This window comes from Gobius niger, assembly GCF_951799975.1.
Source record: "Gobius niger genome assembly, chromosome: 3".
Taxonomy (NCBI): Eukaryota; Metazoa; Chordata; class Actinopteri; order Gobiiformes; family Gobiidae; genus Gobius; species Gobius niger.
This window is the reverse complement of record NC_136854.1, coordinates 2,481,165-2,503,805: the sequence shown is the minus strand read 5'-3', so window position 1 is coordinate 2,503,805 and position 22,641 is coordinate 2,481,165. Positions and strand designations below refer to the sequence as shown.

Here is a 22,641-nt window from a genome sequence, read left to right as displayed (position 1 = left end):
GGAGCCGGACCACACAGACAAACCACATCTCACAATGTTTACAAAAACTGCACAGTAAAATATAGCCCTGATCTCTGCACACACTAAAACAAACACAGCCTTCAGAGGAAATGCAGCCTTTGGACTGATCTGTACAAGTATCTACATGTTCACTCCAGATCAAGCTGTCAGACACCATCAGACCTAAGTATCTGTGTGAGGACACTTGTTCTATAACACTGTTGACAATGATTACACTGTCATGTTCTGTTGATAATAATTAATCATTTACACGTATTTGAGATTATACATTTACAAATCTAATGTTTATAATATAAAAAACACATTATCAGTGATCCCACAGTTTAGAAATCAATCTCTCATTTTGACAAACAGCAAAGTCCTACAGTGCCATCTACAGCCACACGTCAGTATTACAGCTACAGAGATTAAAGTATAGTTTAATTAGAAAAAAGTGATAAACATGACTCAGCTAAAATAATGTCAATGTCAATGTCAATTTTATTTATAAAGCACATTTAAAACAACCATAGTCGACCAAAATAAAAAATGAAACTGAGCTTTTTAGATCTGATTAAAGAGTCAATAGATCAGACTTTAGACCAAAGGCCACAAACCAAGAAATGAAGGAAGAAAGACTCAACCAGACAAAAGAATAAACCAGGAATAAACCAGGACTAAACCAATGTCTAATCCAGGTCTAAACCAGGTCTATCCCAGAGCAGGGGTTGAATATCATGCGAGCAGTCGAACCTGAGCGGATCCACAGAGTCCACCGTGTCCCAGAGAAAAGTGCGTCTGACGGAGAGACTGGTTTGTGAGTTTCTTCCTGGAGCGACTCAGAGCCACACCTGGATTGGCTGTGGTCCAGGTGGGCGGGGCTTCAGTCCAGGTGGGCGGGGCTGCAGACAGGTGACAGGAAGAGAGGCTCATACAGCAGACAGTGTGCAGAAATGCTGTGGAACTTGCCCGACCAGGAGCAAAGAGCAGCTCCGCCTCACGTGACTCCACAGTCAGTGATTAGACTCATGTGTTTGAAAGAGGCACAAGTGGGAGGAGCTACATTTGTACTCGAGTAATGTCATGGAAACATGTGCATCCAGAATGAACTCAACCAATCTGTTCTAATGATGAATTCTTCCCCAGGTCAACAAAGATGCAATGTACAAACATACTGTCGAAATGTTGGTAATGCATTGGGAAAGTTTGTGAAGTTGTTAATGTGTTTATCGCAATAGAAATGTATTTCCTGAATTCTCTTCCCCAAGATAAGCCTTCCTCCCACCGTGACTTGGGTCCCGGTCATATCGGGTTACGGACTGAATCATTGGTCAAAGAGTCCCGCGGAGACAAAGGGGCCGGCCCGGTATAAAAAGAAGCTGGAGAGAGAGAATCACGCTTCTTTTAAAAATGCGCTTCTTGTGAGAGTTGTAGTTGGACAGGAGAAGGAGAGACGGAAGGGACAGCACATGGCTGACATCCCCCGCTGAACTCTGACCTCTCTTTGTCAGAAGGACCACAAGAATTTTAAGTTTGAGCCCGTCATTTGACGTGATTTGTAACTATCAGTTACTTCTTTAAGATCATTTGCATTTTTCCTACAAGACAACAACATTTTTGATCGCTGAGCTTTCAGCGAAACCATTTTGAGTCTAGCTTGTCAATCCAAATGGCAAGGCCCAGAGGATCTGGAGACAGGTCCCGCCTCGCCTGCATCAGCTTGAGATAGCCACCCGAGAGACCACGACCAACAGCCGACACCAGGACTTTGGAGCACCGGACCACAGTTGGAAAACCTTTCTCTCACGGTCGTAAGCGCATCTCACAGACCTGGCTCAATAAGACTCACATAACTTCTACGCAAACCACATTACTGACTTTCAGATACAATTTTAGAACATTTTATCTGATTATTCATCCTGTAAGCCTTCTAGGTTATCCTGTTTGCACTTTAATATTTAATGCCGTCTGTTAATTGATTTTGATCATTAACCCTCCATAAACCACAGTTTGCTTTGTCATGTCTGTGTTTATTATTTCAGACTAAGGGTCCATATGTACGTCCAAGACCTTACTTCCTTCAGATAAATCTGTAGTTTAGCCTCCTATTCTTACTTTTATTTTGTTCGCTTTTTGGACTGGTGCCCGGTTAAATTTTAATGCTAATCTACAACCTATTAATTAATTAATAAACAAATTAATTGATTAATAAACTCTCATACCCTACACTAACTAGCCGCGCGCATTTGGATTCACGCATTATAAATGTGCAGCTTTGGAGAGAAGTCAACCTGGTTCTAGTGAAAGGTGGAGCTCGTGCAATTTAGCCTATTCCAACAACAACAATTTACTGACAATACACTTAAAGGCTTCAAATATGGTGAGAGACTAAATCAGACTGAAGCCCTTGAGTTTTGTGTTCAGGCCTGTGGCCACAGAGACATCATAGTATCATCATTTTTTTTGCAAAATAGCATTTTAATGCCTGTTTTAAAGTCACACGTGTGTTATTCTCAGCACAAATATCCTCTGTCCCGGTTCAGCCCTCCTGTTTAATGTGGTCTGCAAATAATCATTATGCTCTACCTAAAACTAGCCATTTCAACTGGCCCAATGAAAGTAGAATACTCCACCCTAATCTAAATATCTGTCACTACAGGATTAAAGGTTATTCAATTTCTGTAACTGAAGCCAAATCAGATGCAATTTCAAGTCAGACATTGACTTGAAACAAACAAACAAAACTTAACTAAGAACCCATTGGATTGGATATGTGTTTGTATATGAAGCATTTTTTTTGGCCAACCCATTTTTTCACTGAGTTTTGGTATATATAATAAAGTTATAATAGAATATAAATGAACTAAACTGTCAAACCACTAAACCGCTGTTATGTGGTCAAAGAACATAGAATATGAAATGTGAATTTCAAATGGGGGGGTCCACCAAGATATTTTGTACCCAGGGGCAGAATTTGGTGCTACGCCCCTGCTCGTACTATATGTGTCTCAACCAAATATTGCTTCAATATCGAGGGTGCTGCAGGGCTGGAGCACCCTCTCAACACATTTTTGGGGGCGGCCAGGGGAATTTACCCTAAATACAAATTGTTTAAATATATTATTGCCTAAACTGTAGATACAGTTTCTGCAAATACACAAGTGCGGTCTTTCATAAGATTAATGTAAAATCGGCTGTGTCATTCACTCAGTCTGTGAAGCTCAATTGGTAGAGTGCTGGGTTCCCATCCATAAGACTCCTGGATCGATCTCAACTGAAACTCTTTTTTTGTTTCTTCTTCTTTTGGACTCGGGAACATTGCTCATGGTGGCTCAGTGGTAGCGTGGTCGTCTCAGGTGTTTGTCCAAACACAGCCTTGACACTTTTCTAATGCTTTCTCCTTTTACATGGGCCACTGGACACATGATCCAAGCCTAAAACACATGAGCGTGGGGCGTTTCATAAGATATTATTTAGTTCGGCTGGTACATTTTCTGTGCCTGTGCAGCATCATAGGTCGAGCATTGGGCTCCCAACAATGAGACTGCTGGATCAATTTTTTTGTTTTTTTGTTTGTTGACTTGGGGCGAAGAAGCGGGGGTGGTCACAAGGAACGAGAGCGAGCGTGGGCAGTCGCAAGGGGGGGGAGTGCCCCAGGGGCGAGGGCCTCCATCGCTGCTTGCGGCTTTAATGTTAAAAATGTTACTGACTATTTGACTAAGTGCGTCTGACGGAGAGACCGGTTTGTGCGTTTCTTCCTGGAGCGACTCAGAGCCGCACCTGGATTGGCTGTGGTCCAGGTGGGCGGGGCCTCGGTCCAGGTGGGCGGAGCCTCAGTCCAGGTGGGCGGGGCTGCAGACAGGTGACAGGAGGAGAGGCTCATACAGCAGACAGTGTGCAGAAATGCTGTGGAACCTGCCCGACCAGGAGCAAAGAGCAGCTCCGCCTCACGTGACTCCACAGTCAGTGATTAGACTCATGTGTTTGAAAGACGCACAAGTGGGAGGAGCTACATTTGTACTCGAGTAACGTCATGGAAACATTACAGGATTAATGTGACGTAAACAGGACCCCAGCCCCTGTTTACGGTGCCCGGGTCCTGAACTGAACTGCAGACCAAAAACTGTAAAGAAGCTGAACATATAAACTTGATCAAACAGGGTCAATGACTTTCTGGAGCTTCAGGCCCTGAAGATAAGATAAGATAAGATAAGATAAGATAAGATGGTACTTTATTGATCTCACAGACATGAACATGCCTGATGCTGCCCCCTGCTGGACACCGGGAGTCACTGCACATATCATGAGTGTTGAGGGTAATGGAGGCCAAATCAGGCGTGAACCGCTCGCCTCAAAGGTGGAAAAGAAAAGGTTTCATTTAAGGCCAGACGCTGCAGGTGAAACACGGATGTTTCCAGATTCTACTTTTGTCCATTAAAGGTCACATGACAGGTTTAATGCTTCTGAAAATATGACTTATTTACAAGAATAACATCAGTCACATAATTATCAGCTCAGTGAAGCAGTGATATGAATGAAGAAATGTTGGGCAGAAAAGTTATTTTAATTAGATTTTTGAAGCTGCTGACAGGAAGTGACATAGATAAAGGTAAAGTTCCAGAGCAGTTTGACTCATTTCCCATTGACCTAACATGGTTGGTATGGCAGTCCCTCCAGGATTTCGTGGGCATTTTTTAAAAATTTAAAATTTAAAATACCATTTTTCCATGAGTTGCGATGAAAAGTAGCATTTTTTTCTACTTAAAACAGTATATTTTTACAATAAAAAATTAGGGATGCACCGATACCGACACCAGGATCGGGTATCGGCCCGATACCACATGAATGAGTACGAGTATGAGAACAAGCATGTGGTATCGGCCCGATACCAGAAACCGATACCATTTGACGTGCGGCCAGGCAGCGCACCGACGAGGCAGTTCTCAGCTGAGGAGAGAAGAAGCAACAAACTGGAGAATTGTTTAGTGTAAATCCAATAATCCACATAGAGCTGACTTTATTACAGACTGCGCGCTCTAAATCTGAGTCTGAGCTGGATTTAACCAGAGCTTAATGTTGTTAGTGCTCCTCCGTGGGGGCCCGGGGGCGGCGCGGTCGGGTCGCGCTCATTAGCCTCACCTGTTTCCTTCAGTGAAGAGGTCATTCCTGCCTTCACAATAAAAGAGCACTTCCGGTCTGACGAACTTTCACAACAAATGGCCAGTGTTGGGCGGGTCAGTCTAAAGCAGGGGTGTCCAAACTACGGCCCGCGGGCCAACTGCGGCCCGCGACCCACTTTTAATAGGCCTGCTGCAAATTCTAAAAATATAATATCATTTTATTTTATTTTTTTTATTGAATATATGTATAAAATAAATGAAAATCCATTAATAGAAAGCTGTGATGAAGGCTGTGTTTTACTTTGAGCATATTTAATTAAAATGCATAGTTATTTATCTGAGCTCTACTGAGTGTGGCCCAGTTAAAAAAAAAAACACCAACAACAACATGTTTAACTAGAAGCTTTTGTGATTGATTTGCATAAACGGTTTAATTTGCAGTGAATGTAACGGTTGGAGTGGAGTTCTGACGATGGTTTGGGAAAAACCCACCATTTTGCCCCCCCTTCAATAAATTACCGTTCACGTTCTATTTTCACCACAGTCTATCTTTCATTATAACATTCAACAAGTGAGTATAGTGATTATATGAACCAAAGTACTTCAACAACAAGCATATTTAAGTTTCTAAAATACAAAACTTCTCAATAACCAATGATTAAACCTTTTATTCAAACCTTTTATCATCACTATTTCATAACATATATTGTTGCTCACATCGTTATTTGTTTCTTAAATATGCACAGCTCATTTTTATAACACACTGATCCAGGTCTCTGATGTTAAAGAGCCGTTCTAAAGAGCTGGTCATGAACGCCACATCCTGAGTGGTTAAAAACAGCGACACCAGAGCCTCACATGGGGAACAGCAGGCGACCACTGAACGTGCTGTGGTGATTTTCATTATCAAAGATTATATGGTTCTGCCACAGACGCAGAAACACCACGTCTCCGGCCTCCAGGAGCAGAGTGACTCCATTGGACGTGGTGCCGTATCCACCTGACTGTTGTTCACCTGCAATAAAAACATGTTCTCCGTTCTTCACTAACGTGGCCGCTGAATGGTGTGAACCTCCATGAGCCATGATGTAGAACTCAAAGTGGTAGCTCCTCTCACCGGGGCGATGAAGAACCCTGTAGGAGAGATACAGTCAGGACATCCACTCAATTCTTATGTTTTTGGCTCTATAAACCACCACAACAGATTTAAAACAGCAAAGATGTGCCTAGATGAACTGTGTAGGAATTGTAGGTTTGTGTGGGACTGAAAGTATTGGGACAAAGTGGCTGCTCAGCTGTTCCCTCATTATCACATTGATGAGGAGCAGATGAGACGTCCACAGTTCATTTCAGTGAGATTTGCAGTCTGGATATTGTTGCAACATCCACCTCCTCAGTGAAACACGGTGGTACAGCATCATGGCATGTATTTACTGATGTGACTGTCGACCAAAGCAGCAGGATGAATTCTGAAGTGTTTGGGCCAATATTATGAGCTCATATTCAGCCAAATGCTTCACAGAGCAGATGGACAATGACCAGGGCCGGACTGGGACTGAAAAACAGCCCTGGACTCTGACCAGCCTGGCCCAAATTAGCGTAAATGCGACACTTCCACAAAGACATGTTAACCTCTTACCTCCCGTATTAACAGAGAGCATTTTCTCCTGTTCGGCTTTACCCAAATCTAAAAGCTTCTTGACTGGAGAGCAACACTGTAACGCCTCATTTGTAAGCTAACATCTAGAAAAGTAACTTTTTGTCGCCCCATTTTTGTCATGTTTTCATCACTTTTTTGTCACTTTTACGTTGCGTTTTTGTCTCTTGTTTTTATTTTATTTTCTGCTTCATGTTTTGTTGTTTTTTCATCGCTTTTTTCATTGCTTTGTCGTCACGTTTTCGTCACATTTTGTTGTGTTTTTGTCACTTTTTTGTCGCTTTTACGGCGCATTTTTGTTCCGTTTTCATCCTCGTTTTTGGATGGTTTTCTTTTAAGCTTTTAGATTTGGGTAAAGCTCGATTACGGCAGGGTGTGAGAGGTTAAGGAGAAACGTGAGAGGCCAGACCGGTGGCCCTAGAGCCAGTGGCCCTTCTGTGCTCTTCCAGAATGGACATATGGCCGGTCCGCCCCTGACAATGACCCAAAACTACAGCCAAAGCCAAAGCTTTTTAAGGCAAAGAAGTGGAATGTTGTTCAATGGCCAAGTCAATCACCTGACATGAATCCAACTGAGCAGTGTTTCAGCTGCTGAAGTCATAACTGAAGGGCAAATGTCCCAAGAACAAGCAGGAAGTGAAGACATTTACAGTCGAGGCCTGGCAGAACATCACCAGGGATAAAACCCAGAGTCTGTGACGTCTGTGCCTTCTGGACTTCAGGCTGTCATTGACTGAAAAGGATTTGCAACCAAACATGAAAAATAAAAAGTTTGATTCATAATTGTTGCTTTGTCCCATTACTTTTGGTCCCTTGAAAAGTGGGAGGCTCACATAAAAACACTTGTAATTCCTGCACCGTTCACCTGATTTAAATAGCCTCAAATTAAAGCTGAACTTCCTGCACTTTAAGGACATCTTAGTTGTTTCAAATCTTTTGTGGTGGATTATGGAGCCAAAAAGATGAGAATGGCGTCGATGTCCCAATATTTATGGACCTGACTGTAGTGTAGTGCTGCTGCTGAACACTTCACTGTAACATTATTTCAGTTCCTTCACCTGTGTCTGGGCTGTAGGCCTTTCCAATGTTGGAGACCACACGTTTGAACACCAGAGTGGTGTGAGCGTTGATTGGTCCAAGCGTTTGCTCGCCTGATTCCGACAAAGAGGCAGAGAAAGCCACTTGTCCCACTGGAATGAGAAGTTTAACAACGACATCACAGATTGAACTCGATGCTTTCGTGAAAATAACATTCCCGTAGTTTTTAATGTTCTTCCTCTGGTTCCAAAGCATCAGTAAAAGTCTCACCTGCTCTGTCTCTCCTCAGAAACTCCACTTGGTTTTCAGTCTCGTTGGTCCGAGTCTTTAAGCTCTTTAGTTCAGAGGCTTGAGCTGAAGCAAAACAATGAGTCTTAAATCAGTCAAGAACAAAGCAACAAATTGTCTCAAACACACTTTGCTGTATGAGAGAGAAGTGTCGTCTTTAATCTCACCTGGGTCAAGTGTTTGCATCTGCTCCATCCTCGTCTGCAGCTCCTCGATCCTGACTTCATATTTAGACAGTTTAGCGTTTTGTTCTGACAGAGAGAGCAGTCCAGTTAGAACAGAACAAAGATGGAGCAAAAGCTTCATTCTCACCTTGGTTGAGCGTCTGCAGCTGCTGGATCATCAGTCTGTTCTCGGCCAGTTTGGCGCTCGTCTCTCGGAGCACAGCGTGGAGGTCTGACAGACAAGGATGAGGCTCCGGCACATTCACACTCTCTGGACTTCCTTGTCTTTGTTCAATGATCTCAGCTCCAGACAGAGAGCAGAGCAGAAGCAACAGACCCAACACACTCACCCTTTCCATCGTGACTCTGAGCCCCAGAGATACAGGCTCGCTCTGACATACAGACTGAATCACTCACATAGCTACACATTAATGATGTGTTGGTTGGTTTGGCTCACAGGTGCCCAGGACTTTAGATCAGGCCCAGATCCAAAGCAAACTAACAGAAGGTGCATTCATGTTGCATCAGGGTGACCCCAACCCTTAGGGACAAGATTTTTTATTTTCAAATGCACTTTCCTGCATTCTGGTGCATCCTAAACAAATAAAGAAAGCTATATAACAAATAAAAAACAGCTGGCCATTTTGCTGTTGTGAAAAAGTCCTTTTATAATTAGTCCAACCAAACTGACACTAGTGCACATTTAACCCTTAAATGACCCGGCGGCTGTAGCCTATGGGTGGTCAGCATGATGCCTGTACTTTCCATCAGTGGCCTTTATGACCAGGATCAATGGTGTTTAGGGTTTCAGGTTTTGTGGATGGAATGTATGCGTAACCATGGAGACGGTTCAATCAGCAGGAAAACCTTTCAGATACCCGGAAAAATTGAAATCAAGATCATTTAGAAGAGAACGACATTCATTAGGCCCGAGCAACGGACATGCAGTGTCCCGCGAGGGACTAATTAATATCTATAACAGGGGACGAAAACGCAAGAAGTCACGTAGCAAACGATAACTGATATGCAAGTAACAGGGGTCAAAACGTAGTGCTCCGCAAGCTCTAATTTTGGGTGGGGTTCGCGAGAGAAAATAATAAAGTTGACTCTTTGGCGCCCCCTCAAACAGGCAGTTTACATTGACTCAATGGAGGACCGGTCGCAAAAAAATAATCGTACAAAAGTGACATTGGCTAGGGACATAGACCACGTCAGGACATGTAAAAAATTATATTGTGACCCCACCCTAAATGCCACAGGAAGTCGGCCATCTTGGCCCGAACCTCAAACCTTCAAAATCGTACCTCTTGAACTTCTGGCCCCTGATCCCCGAGCTTTCAATGGAAAGCCTCCAATTTTGGCCAACATGTCCCAAACCCATGTGGCTTTCAAAATCATCAATTACATTTTTTTTTAAACTGTTGGGTGTGGTCATGACAAGGCCGCAACTGAGAGGCCATTTTCAGCAAATTTCAAATCCTCATATCTTTCACAGACTTTGTCGGATTGGAACGGACCCAATCCGGCGCGCGGGCACATTCCACCTGGACCTAATGGTGTGCAAACGCAGCCGCTGTCGCCAAAAATGCCTTTAAATTGGCCTTTAAGTGGCTTGTAAGTGGCCCGCCCATCCTCCGTGAAAATAGAGTTCTTTGACTGGCAGCATGGTGGACTGTCAGCGTTTCTCCTGATATTCATCTATTTTCTAAATGTCCCCCTTTATTCACAAAAGCAACAGTTTTAGACTCGCACAGACTTATACTAACCCTCTGTCACCAAAATAAGTTTTACTTTGGACGTTTTTGACTGCAAATTCAGCTTTTTCTGGACTGTACAATCACAGGAAGTTCAGTTAGGGTGTTTCCTGTTCGCCTCTCTGTGTGTTCCTCGCACTATATGGGTCTCACAAAAATATTTTCAGTTTCTCAATACTCAAGAATACAAGTATGTTCTCGTGTGCTCGGCAAGCATGTACTTGCTGAGCAAACGACTTAGGGTGAACGGGAGAACGCATAAGTTAAACGTATTGGAACAGTGCTCGCGTACTCGGGGCTTTCAACCAGCTGAGCTGTCACTTTAACCTGTGTGCGTTTAACTCCTCGGGAGAACGGCAAGGGGAGAAAAAACATATTTTGCGGTATATGCATATGTATGTGTAGTATATATATATATACAATATATACTGTATATAAAACATACTAAATGAACATGTTAATTTCGTATTTTCAACTATATATATATATATATATATTTTTTTTTTGGATAATTATTTTTTATTATGAATATACAGTAAAAACATTTACACATTCATTAATGGAATAATGCATATTCATAAATGGGACAACCTTCAAGCAAAAGTTTGCTTATATATGGGGCCCAAGATAAGACACAATATTAAAAAACACAAACATACATTAATACATTAGTAACCCGAAAAAATTGAAATCAACCGATATATAAGGCCAATTTTGTGGATTTTATAATATCGGCCAATCTATCTTCTCCAGGAAAGAAATTGACAGAGACTTTTTGCTTTGGAATGAGGGAGGGCAGGGAGTTCAGCTTCCCGATGGCCCTGTGGACGAAACTGTTCCTCAGTCGACTGGAACTCACCCGTAGATTCCGCAGTCTCCTCCCTGAAGGCGTTACCTTGAAGAGACTGTGTGATGGTGCGAAGAGTCCCTGGTGATTCTGATGGCTTTTGCGGGTGAGACGGGTCGAGAACATCTCCTTAATAGAGGGGAGAGGAGCTCCACAGATCTTCTCTGCTGCTCTCACGATGCACTGGAGGCTCCTTCAGCAGGAGGCAGTGTGATGGAGCTGGTCATGATGCTCTCTATAGTCCCTCTGTAGAAGAACCTCACAGTGATGGAGCTGGTCAGGATGCTCTCTATAGTCCATCTGTAGAAGTTGCACATAACGGAGGCTGGGACTACGAGACCCTCCACACTACGAGGGAATGTGTAACTTACAAATGAACGACACAGTAACTGAAGTGACGGGTTTATTATTTACTTTCACATTTCTCCATCTGCTTTAAAAAGTTGAACATGTGCAAATAATAAATCCACTTTGCACTGGTCACATATTTAAATCAATGTTATTCATTCATTTATTGAGTGGTTTTAATGACAGATGTTGAACTCAGGATTCTGGAACAAAAGGATTTAGAAAAAGACAAAGACGTGACCGAGAGTTTCCCTTCATACGGTTTAGTTATTTTATTTATTTATCTGAAGGAGATTTTCCAACATCTCTAATGATTTACTTTTTTAATCAATGAACTGGGAAAGGAATGTCAGGAAAAGGTCATGTGACTGAAACTCATCTGTATAATTGAGACTCTGATCCTCAGTCTGACAGAGACACTGAGGAGCCGTAACTGCAGAGCCTAAACCCAGGGATCAGGGTGTGAGTGAAGGTGGTGTTGAAGGTGTGGAGGTGGATCAGTTCCTCAGAGGAGACTGTGTAGAAGGACAGAGAGCCAGCAGCACAGTCCACATACACCCCTACTGTCCCAGAGGAGGAGCCGGGCTGAGGGAGGCGGGTTTGATTGTTTTCATGCCAAACAGAGAAACCATCTTTAGAGCAGTCCAGACTCCAGGACTGATCATTGTGTCCAAACAAACTGTCAGCACCGAGTCCTTTCCTCATGATTCTTCTGTAAGACACTGATATATAAACCCTCCCTCTCCACTGGACCTCCCAGTAACAGCGCCCAGTCAGACCAGGGTCACACAGAAGCTGATGCCAGTCCTTAAATCTGTCCTGATGATCTGGATACAGCTGATCTTCTCTCACATTTGTCGCCTTCTTGTTGTTGTCAGACAGTTTGAGGTTTATCTGAGCTGTGTTTGGATCCAGAGAGAGTTCAGTGAAATCTGACAGGGAGAAAACACAGCAGCAGTTAGTCCCTGTTCACTCTTTAGAGGAGAATGACATTTAAATTGATTTGAAATGGACTCAAAGATTAAAATATAAACATTAATAAATACATGATCGATTTAATTATTATTCACTTAAAAAAATATATATATATATGAAACTGCACATTTTAAACCACAGTTTGTAACATTGTAACATAGAATAAAACAGGAGTATTAATTATTGTTTCTGTAAAAATGCTTCTGTTCCAAAGGCTTCACAGGATCGTCTGAGTGAAGCTGAGCTCATTTATTCATGTTTCAGTTTAGTTTCTTCTGAAGTGACATTTAAGGAATATTTTCTTTCGTATTAAAACTTGAATTCTTGTTTGTGTCGCGCTGTCGCAGATAAAGAAACATAATGAACATTTACATTTAAACTCTTAGAAAGTGGTTTATCAGGAACAAAACACGTCTCAGACTCATGAAGGTGAAAATTTAGTTTTGTTCCTGTAAAGTTGTTTCTGCGATTCATGACTCAGAGATTCAGGTTTAATGAATAGAAGCTCATCGGTAAAGCTCTTTCACAGAGTGGAGCACGTCGGGAAATTCATCTGGAGTTTAAAGATGATCCAAAGCTCCACAGCAGTAGGTCTGATGGAGGGCCAGGCTGTGCGTCAATGGGCGGGGCTGTGTGTCAGGGGGCGGGGCTGCGTGAGGACTGATAAAGTCTCAGGTTTAACCTTTGTGTCGTCCTTCAGTTTTCTTTCTGTCGCCCCCTAGTGTACAAAAACGGACACACTTTTCAAACTAAAACATAAAAACCTATTTCTTTCATCTTTTTCTTATTTTTTCACGAATCTCAGGAATCACTTCTCAGCTTCTCAAAACTACCAAACATGTGATTTATTTGGCAGTTTTAACCCTTTATTTGCCAGTTTCAAAACCAAACCTTTGAAGTTTGTTACAAACAACATAAAAAGCTGATTCTCTTTATAATAATGAAGAGTTCAGAGCTGGGACTGATGTGGTGTTTAGAGCCTTGGACGTGTCAAAGATCAGAAAAAAATGGATTTGAAGCATTTGTAGTTTTTCTGTCGTGGACGATTCTTTATGTCCAGTTCTTCATTATAAAAACATTCATGACTTCCTTTGTCTTTGCTCCCCTGTCGTCGTATAAAAGTCATATATTTGATCATTTGATTTTGCTGAACAAGAGTCACGTTTGACATTTGTCCTGTATTTCTTCAGTTTGGACCTTGTTCCTGTTGTCCAGATGAATGAAATCATGTTATTTTCCCTTTAGGATATAATGGAGCCATGGCAGAACCTGGACTTTTCTCACATCAAACTTCACATTTTAAATCTCACTGTAATACAGGAAAAAAGTCACATACACTGCGTTCCAAATTATTATGCAAATTGGATTTTTGTGTCAAAAAGGTAAACAAAAAAACAATAATAATAATGAAACTCATGGATGGTATCGTGTCTTGGGGCTCTATGAATCACTGACATTAATCTCAGAGACCTGGGATGATTAGTTTTCAGGTTAAGCCCAGTTAAGGGAAAAACTGCTGAAAAGGGTGTTCCACTTTATTACGCAGATCATCATTTTCAAGCTATATGGTAAAGAAAAAAGGTCTGTCTGCTGATGAAAAGCGTGAAATAGTTGAAAGCCTTGGTCTAGGTATGAAAACCTTCGATATTTCATGAAATATTAGGCATAATCATCGTACTGATATGATTCAGACACACTCCGTTTTGTGCAGATAATGGCACAATATGGACGGTTTCTGCCGGACAAACACATCAGATTAAGAGAACAGATGCCACAAAGCAGCATACAGGTATTTGAAGCTGCTGGTGCCTCTGGAGTCTCCTGAACATCAAGGTGTAGGACCCTCCAGAGGCTACAGTTGTGCATAAACCTTCTATCCGGGCCTCCCCTAAACGGTTAATTGAATGCTGATGAACAGAAACGGCTGCAGTGGCTCAGAAATACATGAGACTCATTGTCAAACAGTCTTGTTCACTGATGAGCGCTGTGTAACCCTGGATGGTCAAATCAATGGAGTAGTGGATAGTTGGTGAATGACCACAATGTCCCAACAAGGGTGTGACGTCAGTAAAGAGGTGGCGGAGTCATGTTTTGGGCCAGAATCATGGTGAGAGAGCTGGTCGGCCCCTTTAGGCCCTTTTAGGCTCCCTGAAAGTATGAAAATGACCTTTGAAAAATATGTGGAGTTTCTGACTGACAACTGTCTTCTATGCTACAAAAAGAAGAGCTGTGCTTTCCTGAACAAAATCCTCTTCATGCATGACAACGCACCATGTCCTGCTGTAAAGAATACCTCTGCATCACTGGCTGCTATGGGCATTAAAGGAGAGAAACTCATGATGTGGACCCCCTCCTCCCCGGACCTCAGCCCTATTGAGAACCTTTGGAGCCTCAACAAAAAAAAACTTCTATGAGGGTGGGAGGCAGTTTTCATCCAAACGGCAGCTGTCGGAGGCTATTCTGACATCCTGCAAAGAAATCCAAGCAGAAACTGTCCAAAAACTCACAAGTTGAATGGATTTAAGAATTTTGAAGCTGCTATCACACAACGGCTCCTTTGGTAAAATATAACTTGACCTGTTAATATTGTTTTGATTGAAATAGCTTTTGATTTCAGTAAATATGACCTCCTAATGCTACAAATTCAACAAATTACCATTTTCAGTTAATTACAAGCTTTAAAATGTATTGAAACGATGAGTTGCATAATAATTTGGAACAGTGGATTAGGACATTTTTTCCACCACATTTAAATCATCCTCTACCAGGTGAAGACTTGAAAATTATGCTGAGTCTCATTTGAGTTGACAATTTAGAAAATCAGAGAAAAATGTCATTTGCATAATAATTTGGAACGCAGTGTATCTGTGATGTCAGCGTTTCATTTGGAAGAAAAGGAGTTGAATTTGACATTTTCACTGCATTTCAGAACTTTCCACTTTTCTAACATTGTAACAGATGCATGTGTTTACAGTCAGGTTATACTGAAGCTGTGGCCCAGGGGAAACTACAGGATTTGTGTCTTTATGTTTTATATACAATATATGAATATTATTCATATTAACAAGTGATTTATCGACAATAATGTTGAGTGTGAAGAAACAGCTCAGTGGGAGCGTCATAATCAGGGGTTAGTTTAGAAGCAGAAAAGTCTGTTGAAAACGAGGCCCAGGTTTGTAAACCTGAGGGAAACACGAGAATAAATCCAGACTGAGGTCTTTGTCCAGGTTATTTTGTGTGTTCAGGTCAGTTTCAGCTGATAATTAATATTTATGCAAAACAAAACAAAAAAACTTTAGGCTCCGCCCACAGCGCTCTGGTCACAGAAACACAGAGTTTACAAACTGTAGAATATGAAACAACACTGGCTTTACCAACCGTCAGGAAAAAAGAATTTGATGAAATTCAGAAAAAATGTCAAATTTCACTGATTTTCTCCCAAATGAAACCCTGATGTCACAGATGAAGTGATTTTATGTCGTATTTCAGTGAGATTTAAAAATAGATGTTTTCAGGGTAAAATCCATTGGAAATGCCTTATTTCCATTATATTCAATAGAAAAAATACAGTGATTTTATTCATGTGCTGACAATGGCCAATCTGATGAAATACAATAAAAATGTTAAATTTCACTCCTTTTCTTCCAAATGAATGAATCACTTTTGTGTTTTTGTGGAACAATTTCTTTCAGCTTAAAGTTTTGAAACTGTGATTTTAAGATAAAATCCAGAAATTTATTACATGTTTGGAAGTTTTGGAAAAGTTTCAAGTAGTTCATCTGATTTATGCAAAAAGTGGAAAAACATATTGAAAATGTAGATATTATGGCTGTTTTTAGGCGTGTACATTTTTGTACACTAGGGGGCGACAGGGAAATGTAGATCTACCAAATAAAAGACATGAGAGAAAAACGAACACTAGATTCTGAAAATGTGGCTTAAAAGAACGTTTTCTGCAGAAATCTACGTCTCAAGCTGCAACACAGACAAAATGTCAGGAAATGAACAAATAAATATTTTAAAACACAGGCTGAACACAGGGTTAAATGAACCTTCTCCAGAATAATAATGAAGGTCTCAGTTCTAAAGGTTTGAGTGAAAACAGCTCAAACTCTTCTGACGTCAATATCGCAGCTGTCGACACGAGAGAAACTTGTACAACAGCAAATCTTCTCAGAACAACCAACATTTTAAAAGTATATTAAGTCAGACTTACATCTGCAGTTCATCCATTGTTCTCCAGCAGGACTCAGTCTGAAACAGACACAGACTCAGATCCACAGTTTGTTTGTGTCGACTGTAATAACTGTGTAATAACTGTAATAACTGTCCTCACCTGAGAGTGGAGAGTGAGCAGTGGGGCTCCTCCTGTAGAGCAGTCAGGAGCTTTACTCCTGTGTCTCCTGGATTGTTGAAGCTGAGGTCCAGGTCTGTCAGATGGGAGGGGTTGGACCTCAGAGCTGAGGCCAGAGCAGCACAGCCTTCCTCTGAGATCAGACACCCTGACAGTCTGAACACACAGGGTTAAACAGAGTCATAGAAATGACAAACTCACAGAGATGAAGAGTAAACCCTCTGACCTGAGCTGCTCCAGTTTACAGTGAGGACTCTTCAGTCCAACAGACAACATCTTCAGCCCTGAGTCCTTCAGGTCGTTGTTACTGAGGTCCAGGACTGTCAGACTAGAGGAGCTGAGGACTGAGGACAGAGCTTCACAGCTGCTCTCTGACAGGTTACAGCCGCTCAGTCTGGAGAGAACACACTGTTTTAGGAGAAGTTTAGAAGGTTCATACTTACATAGACCTCACTCACAGAGCTTTGTTGGAGGCTTTGACCACTGGCAGCAGCCTCAGCAGAGCCTCCTCTGAAGCACAGTATTTCTTCAGCTCAAACTGCTCCAGAGCTTCTTCTGATGACAGTAAGATGAAGGCCAGAGCTGACCACTGAGCAGGAGACAGTCCACCTTCAGACAGACGTCCTGAGCTCAGGTACTGTTGGACCTGCTCCACCAGAGAACCATCATTCAGTTCATTCAGACAGTGGAGCAGGTTGATGCTTCTCTCTGCAGACACTTCCTCACTCAGCTTCTGCTTGATGTACTCAGCTGTTTTCTGATTGGTCTGGGAGCTACTTCCTGTCTGTGTCAGCAGACCTTGGAGAAGCCTCTGATTGGTCGGCAGTGAAAGATCCAGGAGGAACCGCAGGAACAAGTCCAGGTGTCCGTTTGGACTCTGTAAGGCCTGGTCCACAGCCGTCTGGTAGAACTCTAAAGGGCTGCTACGAACAAAGAGATGTATCAACCAGGTATATATGGAATTTTCTTCCACCATCAGGTTGACTCCAGTGTTGATGAAGGTCTGATGGACGTGAAGAGCAGCCAGAAACTCCTGCACACTCAGATGGATAAAGCAGTAGACCTTGTCCTGGTACAGGCCTGGCTCCTCTCTAAAGACCTGTGTGAAGACTCCGGAGTACACTGAGGCGGCTGCAGCGTCCAGCCCACACTCGCTCAGGTCACTCTCGTAGAAGATCAGGTTTCCTTTCTGCAGCTGCTCAAAGGCCAGTTTTCCCAGAGACTGCACCATCTTCCTGGTCTCTGGACTCCAGTGTGGGTCTGTCTCAGATCCTCCTTCATACTTGATGTTCTTGACTTTGGCCTGAACCACCAGGAAGTGGATGTACATCTGAGTCAGGGTCTTGGGCAGCTCTGCTCTCTCTCTGGTCTTCAGCACATGCTCCAGGACTGTGGAGAGGATCCAGCAGAAGACTGGCATGAAGCACATGATGTGGAGGCTTCGGGACGTCTTGATGTGGGAGATGATTGTGTGGGCCTCGTCTCTGAACCTGTTCCTGAAGTACAGCTCCTTCTGTGGGTCGCTGAACCCTCGCACCTCTGTCACCATGGAGACGCACTCAGCAGGGATCTGATTGGCCGCCGCGGGGCGTGTGGTTATCCAGAGGCGAGCGGAGGGAAGCAGGCTCCCCCTGATGAGATTCACCAGCAGCTCCTCCACTGAGGCGCTCTCTGTGGGCTCCGTCAGGGCCTTGGTTTGGGTGAAGTCCAGAGGAAGTCTGCACTCGTCCAGACCGTCAAAGATGAAGAGCAGCTGCAGATCTTCAAAGCTGCTCACTTCTTCTGTTGCTCTAAAGAAGTGATGGAGCAGCTGCACCAGGCTGAAGCTCCTGTCCTTCAGCACATTGAGTGCTCTGAAAGTGAAGGGGAACAGCAGCTGGACGTCCTGGTGGGCTTTGCCTTCAGCCCAGTCCAGACTGAACTTCTGAGTGAGCAGTGTTTTCCCAATGCCAGCCACTCCCTTTGTCAGCACTGTTCTGACGGGCGCCTCTGTGTCCGCGGGGCCTTTAAACATGTCTTCACATGTGATGGCTGTCTCTGCTCCGCCTGCTTTCCTGGAGGCTGCTTCCATGTGTCTGACCTCATGTTCCTGGTTGACCTCTGAGGCCCCTCCCTCTGTGATGTAGAGCTCTGTGTAGATCTGCTGCAGGAGGGCGGGGCTTCCTGCTTTAGCCACGCCCTCAAACACACGCTGACACTTCTGCTGCAGGTCACGCTTCAGTTTACGCTGAAGAACTCCAGAACATCTCCCTGAATGAAGACACAGACAGAGCCTGAGTCTCAGAGAAGATCAAATGACTGAGTGAAATGGACCTACTGCTCCACAGACGCTCAGCCAGCTCCTTCTGCTGCCTCCTCCTCAGGAAGTTCACAGTGATCTTCAGAAAAGCCTCTCCATCCTCATCCTCATCAGGCTCTAAGCATTCTGGGTAATCTGTGCTCAGAACCTTGTGGAGCTTCTTCAGCTCCTTCTGGACAAAAGTGAAGATGTCCTCCTCCAGAAGCTGCACAGACACATTAGAAACAACACAAATGTAGTCAGTGTCAGATCTGTGTGAAACAAGTCCATTCATCTGAACATCTCCAAACTTGAGTGAAGGACACACCTTAAATATGGAGTCCAGCTGAGTGTGTTGTTGCTGAGCTCTGAGCTCTGGAGCCTGCTCCACTCTGTGACAGAGACACAACAAACACCTCAGGATTCAGCTGTTTCTCTAACACTTTCAGAACCTCATTAAACCACTGTCTGTCCTTGTGTTTAAACAAACTCAATCTTACAGATCTGAGAAGTTCTCTGGTGCCCACATGGACCAGTCGCTCCTGAAGGACTCACAGACGGGGCCTGGTTCAGAACCGTCTGGTCTGACGTCAACACTGGGTCTAACACAGACAAAAACATTTAAAATCAACATTCATGAAAAAATGCAAAACTTACTGAAGACCCCTTTGTTTCCGTCTGTAAATCTTTCCTCGATCCTTCTCTTTATGTGACAATAATATTCCATAAAACATAGAGTCAAAACTCACCGCTCTGTCCTGAAGTGCATTGGTTTGTCCATAGACCGGTCACTGAGGGACTCACAGCTGGGACCAGGTTCAGATGGAGGATGTTTCTGGAGGATCCTGAGACAAAGAAGAAAACACACTTCAGTGAAAAACATGGATCAGACTCAGGAAAAGATCATCTGCTCCTTCACAGAAACATTTGAGCAAAACCTCAGCCCCAAAAACGACCATTGCAATTAGACATTTTCTGAATATCCAACCAACTTAACGTTTGGGGCCTGTCTCTCCCGTTTCTTAGCCTCAGGTCATACGCGTAACTGCAGCTGCTATATTAAGCTCATTCATGACCGCACTTCAGACCTGAATGACAGTGCAGGATTTTAGAGGCAGTTGTGCTGAACAGGTCTGAGCTCATTCTACACATTAGGACATGGAGGAACATGTAGGGGGAGGAACATACATAATTTTAACATTTTTAAACTCCGTATAGTCCCTTTAAATCTTTCTCTAGCTTAAGAATGAAGAATCCCTAACTATCACATTTAAGTCAGACATGCACTTTGCGTACGATTGCATAAGAAGAAAACTATCTCAGTAGTGTAAGAGCAGGACTGTGTCATTGCATTAAAGATATCTCCATATTTGAAATATTTTTCACTAGTGCACATTTAACACATTTAGAGTCAGTAGCACTTCTCCCTCATAATAACTTGTCTTAAACTTCACTTCTTGACAGAGCGAGCTAACAATTTACAAAAAAAAAAGGAAATACAACGTTCCTTTTTTTGACTGCACGTCTTTTACTGTTTTGTACTTTTTATTTACGTTTCATCATAGTCATAGAAAAGGTTAAATCATCAGTTGGACTGGGTTTAGGTAAAGTTGATTAAGTTTCATTGCTGCATATAATAGGGCTGGGTACCGTTAAATGGTGCCGACTTGGTACCGACCGAAAAGCTCCGGTAGGAGGCGGTATCAAAAAACTTTTTTTTTTTCGGTGCAAAGCTGTAACTTACTCACACTTCAGTCATTATCAGAGATGGCAGAGCCAGGACTAAACCAGGACTTACAGTAAACTGGTTAAAAACCAGGACTAAACAAGGACTGAATAAGAAACTAGACTCTTAGACAAAGAAAAAACACATGGGCTTTACTTTTAGCTTTATCCCTGCAGAGCCTGAAGTTACTGCTGTTGTTTAAACTCCAGCTGCACCGGAGCGTTTGGGATCAAAGATTGTCTCTGGAAAAGGTGAGGCTCACTCTGCATTAGCCATGTTTGGAACAGTTATGGTGCATTGTCAGTAGAGATTAGATCGGGCCCAAAAAATCAAGCCCGACCCGACCCGAGCCCGCGGTTATAAAGCCCGACCCGACCCGACCCGAGCAATTAACGTGAATTGTCAGCCCGAACCCGAAACAAACCCGACGTAAATAATGATTTATTTAAGGCTCAGATGTGCATCTGCACAGCAGCACCATGTTTGCAAGGTACGCGGCTACGCGCACGGCATACGTGCACGCAGCACGCGGCGCGGAGCAGCCAGCGCCGCAGCTCAATGTGTCTGTCTCCTCTTTTCCGTCTCCCTCTCCTCCTCCTTCATGTTTCATAAACATCGCGCTCTACAAAAGCTACTTTTTACGCAGTAACAGGAACCAAACTGCGTATTTATCCACTGTTAATGAAACGCTGTCCTGAGAGAAAGACTGAAGAGTGATGTTCTCTGTGTGGCGCCGGTATCACAGCCTGACCATACTGCGCCCGCCCCCCGCACCTGCACCACCTCCCTCCCGGACTCCTCTATTTTATATTGCGTATTGCCACATTTTGTATCCAATAGACTCCGCCTATTGCATAGATTATAATGCCATTAATTAAAAAAAACAAAAAAATAACAAAAAAAACTTGAGCCCGACCCGACCCGGCCCGGCCCGAATGTCGGGTCGGGCTCGGGCCGGGCTCGGGCTCGGGCCAAAAATCTAACCTCTAATTGTCAGTGACAGAGTGAGCGCTCTCACTATGTAACAGATCTGTGACGTGTGAGGAGCTTTCACTGTCGAACAGCTCAGTGAGTTTAGAAAAGTTTATCTTCAGTAAACGGTCCTGATGTGGATCTGGTCTGTTCCTGCAGCTCAGGAGGTAATAATGTCCGAACTCTCAATTTATCACGGCTTTAGTGGGAGTTAGAGACTCTGATATAAAGAACAGAGTTAGAGACTCTGGTATAAAGGACAGAGTTAGAGACTCTGGTATAAAGAACAGAGTTAGAGACTCTGATATAAAGAACAGAGTTAGAGACTCTGGTATAAAGAACAGAGTTAGAGACTCTGATATAAAGAACAGAGTTAGAGACTCTGGTATAAAGGACAGAGTTATGCTCCGTCCACACCAAACTCGTTTTGGCGCCTCCAAAGCGTCAGGTTTACAGCAGCGCGTCACGCGCCTCCTCCGCGACGCGTTTTGAGGTTTTTCGCGCTTGGTGAGCGTTTGACGCGCCTCCAGGGCGTCGAGCGCGGCCGACGCTCGAGTTGGGAAATGTTGAACTTTTTGGCGAAATTCGCGAGCGTCGACCAATCAGGAGCTTTCTCCCCATAGTGACGTACGTTGTAGCTAAGCCACCGGGGCAGATTCTACGCCAGCCCCACAGATGTAAACAAGTCAAGTCACGGACGTAGCTTCTTTGTGAACCGGAGCTACAGCCGCTCTGGGACTTTTTTTTTTTTAGAAAGACACATCAGTGCTTCTTTATCTAAACACCAGGTTTAAAAGCGGCGGAAGTACCGTTGAAAGCGACTCTCGTCCGAGCGCAGCTCCTGGAGCAAATGGTGAAACTCGCCAAACTAACGCCTTCGGACGATCTCATGAATCCAGACACGGCGCCGACGAGCCCGTAGACGACGTTGTCTGGCTTTATGAAGCAATAAAAGCCAAGCCACTCTCTCTATGTCATCCATGTTGATAACTGATAACTGACAACGGCAACAAGATGCTCCTCCCAACGCGCTCCACGACGACGCTCTTGACGCGCGTCGAGAGCGTCTTGACGCTTGGTTACGAGCGTCTGACTTGAATGAGCACAGGCGTCCAAAAAC

General features: G+C 43.4%; 1 protein-coding gene across 1 annotated transcript in view; it reads right to left on the bottom strand.

The window, feature by feature from the left end:
- Window positions 1-11,618: 11,618 nt before the first annotated feature.
- Window positions 11,619-22,641, bottom strand: part of LOC306960565 (protein NLRC3-like) — a gene marked incomplete at both ends in the record, with an annotated part of 303,489 nt that continues 292,466 nt past the window's right edge. Inside the window, one exon of the mRNA XM_079552998.1 lies at window positions 11,619-12,148. Coding sequence (XP_079409124.1) covers window positions 11,619-12,148 — 530 coding nt within the window. The remainder of the gene's footprint in view (window positions 12,149-22,641) is intronic.